The following is a 2296-nucleotide window of genomic DNA, read 5'->3' as shown; positions in this document are numbered from 1 at the left end:
CTGCCCGATGGACATGGTCCTCCGTCGCCGTGAGCAAAAATTATATGATTCCCGGAGATATCAGCCAGAACAAAACGCTAATCAGCTAGATCAAGATCAGCCGAGAATCAATCTACCAGCACTATTGGATAGCATTTCGGCTAAAATTCCACAATCCAGCATAGCAGCTAGCCAAGGAGTTCATACGTGGTCACCACACAGCAAAATTGAATTTTCTTCAGCTACAACAAAACAGCATAAAGCACATTAAAAAGGTACGCGGTTTTTTTGAAATATCACAGCACTTGGTTGTATTTTTTTTTTTTGGTGAAAAAAAATTTTTTTGCGTTAATAAAAAGAAAAGTGTGCGGGTGATTTTGTGCAAAATAAGAAGCGAAAAGACATATTGAGTGCACATATTTACAGTACACTAACAGATTTTGTCCGTCCACTACAGGCACAATAGCCCTGCAGCTAAAAGCGCGCGAAAATCGGTTCAAACACATTGCTTCAGTGAAATAAAATTCTTTAAAAAACTGCAAAATAATACGTTTAGAATCAGCTTTAAAGTTTATAGAACGTTCATAGTGCGATTTATTTCAAATATTTGAGTTTCGCTTAAGTGGCATAAAGTGTATTAAAAACCATACAACTCGCATGGTTGCAGAGGCTTAACCTCAAAATCGCTATTTCTTTTTATATTCACAAATTCACTACCGCAAGGTATAGATTAACACCGATTTCAGAAAAAGTGTTATATATTTGCATCGGATGCACATATATACGTGTTTAATCTAATTGTCGGGTGGCGACCAATCTAACCTACTGCATAATAGAAGCATATGTACATACACACACACGTACAAACATATAGTACTAAATAAAGCGCTTATACATATATGTACATGGGTACAAACAACAGGTTAAAATTTTGAACTTTTTCATTTAAAAAGTTGTGGAATTTGGGAGGCATATTTGTGTTTATTTTGCAAAGAGGGTGGCTATTTGGTGATATTTTCAACTGTGTCATTCACTATCGTGGGCGTTTTCTTTGAGTTGCTTATTCTGAGGAAAAATCTTGAGACATCTTATTAGGTTGTGGTTAAAACTTTAAAAATGGAAACATACATTCGCTTAGCTGACACGGTTATTGAATTCAATATCGAATTTCTTGGCACACCCACAAGTGAGCACACCAAGCATTCGCTGAAAATTCAGCAAGAGGAGCTAAAGGTGATGTGGGAGAAAGCCAAAGCACTTTTTGATGACTTGCTGGCTACGGAATCAATTGGTGCTAAACAAAAAAAAAAAAAAAAAAAAAAATAAAAATAATCGAGCTGTGTTGATGCTCTGCGATTGTAAAACACTTTCTGTACCCAAAAATATTTTATGAACAATTTTTGCTAATCTTCACTAAGTTTCACTTATTATATTTAAAATAGATACCACTATAATCGCACTCAATCACTGCGTTTTTTTTTCTTTTTCGTTTTCACTATAACACTTTGTGCCAATACTTTGTTGTCCTCTGGGCACACTACTATGCACATATGTACATAGGTGCCCATACTTTGTTGTCATCTGGTCACACTACTATGCACATACATAGGTATGCATGTGTTTCTTTCAGCATTGCACTTTTTTCACATAACCTATCTAAACACATAAATACGTATATATGAATAGCATGTTTCACATAATACTATGCACCGCGTGTGCCACCACTTTCCCTAAAAACGCATTCACTGGGTTTTTTTCGGATTCCCACGCGCGATTTGTACGAAAAAAAACCCCGATTTCCGTAATATAGGCTCTTCGCCGAGAACCGAATCACTTTGTCTTTTCCCAATACTTTGTCTATTTCAAGTTGTGTGTAAAAACTTTATTAGATTCTGAATAAAACAATAATAAAAGACATACCTTACGAATCAACCACGTGACACAAAGTTAACTGGAAAATATGAAACCGAATTACTTTAATTTTAACCATCGGTCGGGCACAATTTCACACGCTACAAATAAACCGCGTTTTTTTTTTTTTTGATTGGAGCAAACGATGAGTTATGGCCGGTCTAGGACCCAAAAAGCCAGGGTAGTCAAATTCAATAGATTGTATGCACGTTAATTTTCAACTTTGTTTGATGATACTCCAGTAAACCGAAGACTGGATGCTTAATTTAACCACAGTTGGTTAGGTTTTCTGCAATGTGTAATCCCAGTTGGTTAGCTTTTTAGCGATGTGTAATCTTGACTCCAGTTTAGTTAAGATAGATGCTGAGTGATTTATTGCAGCAAGGTTTGACGAATATTTCAATTT

At 35.8% G+C, this 2296-nt stretch overlaps 1 protein-coding gene across 1 annotated transcript in view; it reads left to right on the top strand.

Annotated features, from left to right (window-relative positions):
• Positions 1–1095: 1095 nt before the first annotated feature.
• LOC118733159 overlaps positions 1096–2296 on the top strand; it is a 30534-nt gene continuing 29333 nt past the window's right edge. The window contains exon 1 of the mRNA XM_036462435.1: positions 1096–1212. Coding sequence (XP_036318328.1) covers positions 1096–1212 — 117 coding nt within the window. The remainder of the gene's footprint in view (positions 1213–2296) is intronic.

Source organism: Rhagoletis pomonella, unplaced genomic scaffold (genome assembly GCF_013731165.1).
Source record: "Rhagoletis pomonella isolate Grant_MI unplaced genomic scaffold, Rhpom_1.0 Rhpom_scaffold_00001, whole genome shotgun sequence".
Lineage (NCBI taxonomy): Eukaryota > Metazoa > Arthropoda > Insecta > Diptera > Tephritidae > Rhagoletis > Rhagoletis pomonella.
Note: the sequence above shows the minus strand (reverse complement) of the source record. Positions and strands in the feature narration are given on the sequence as shown.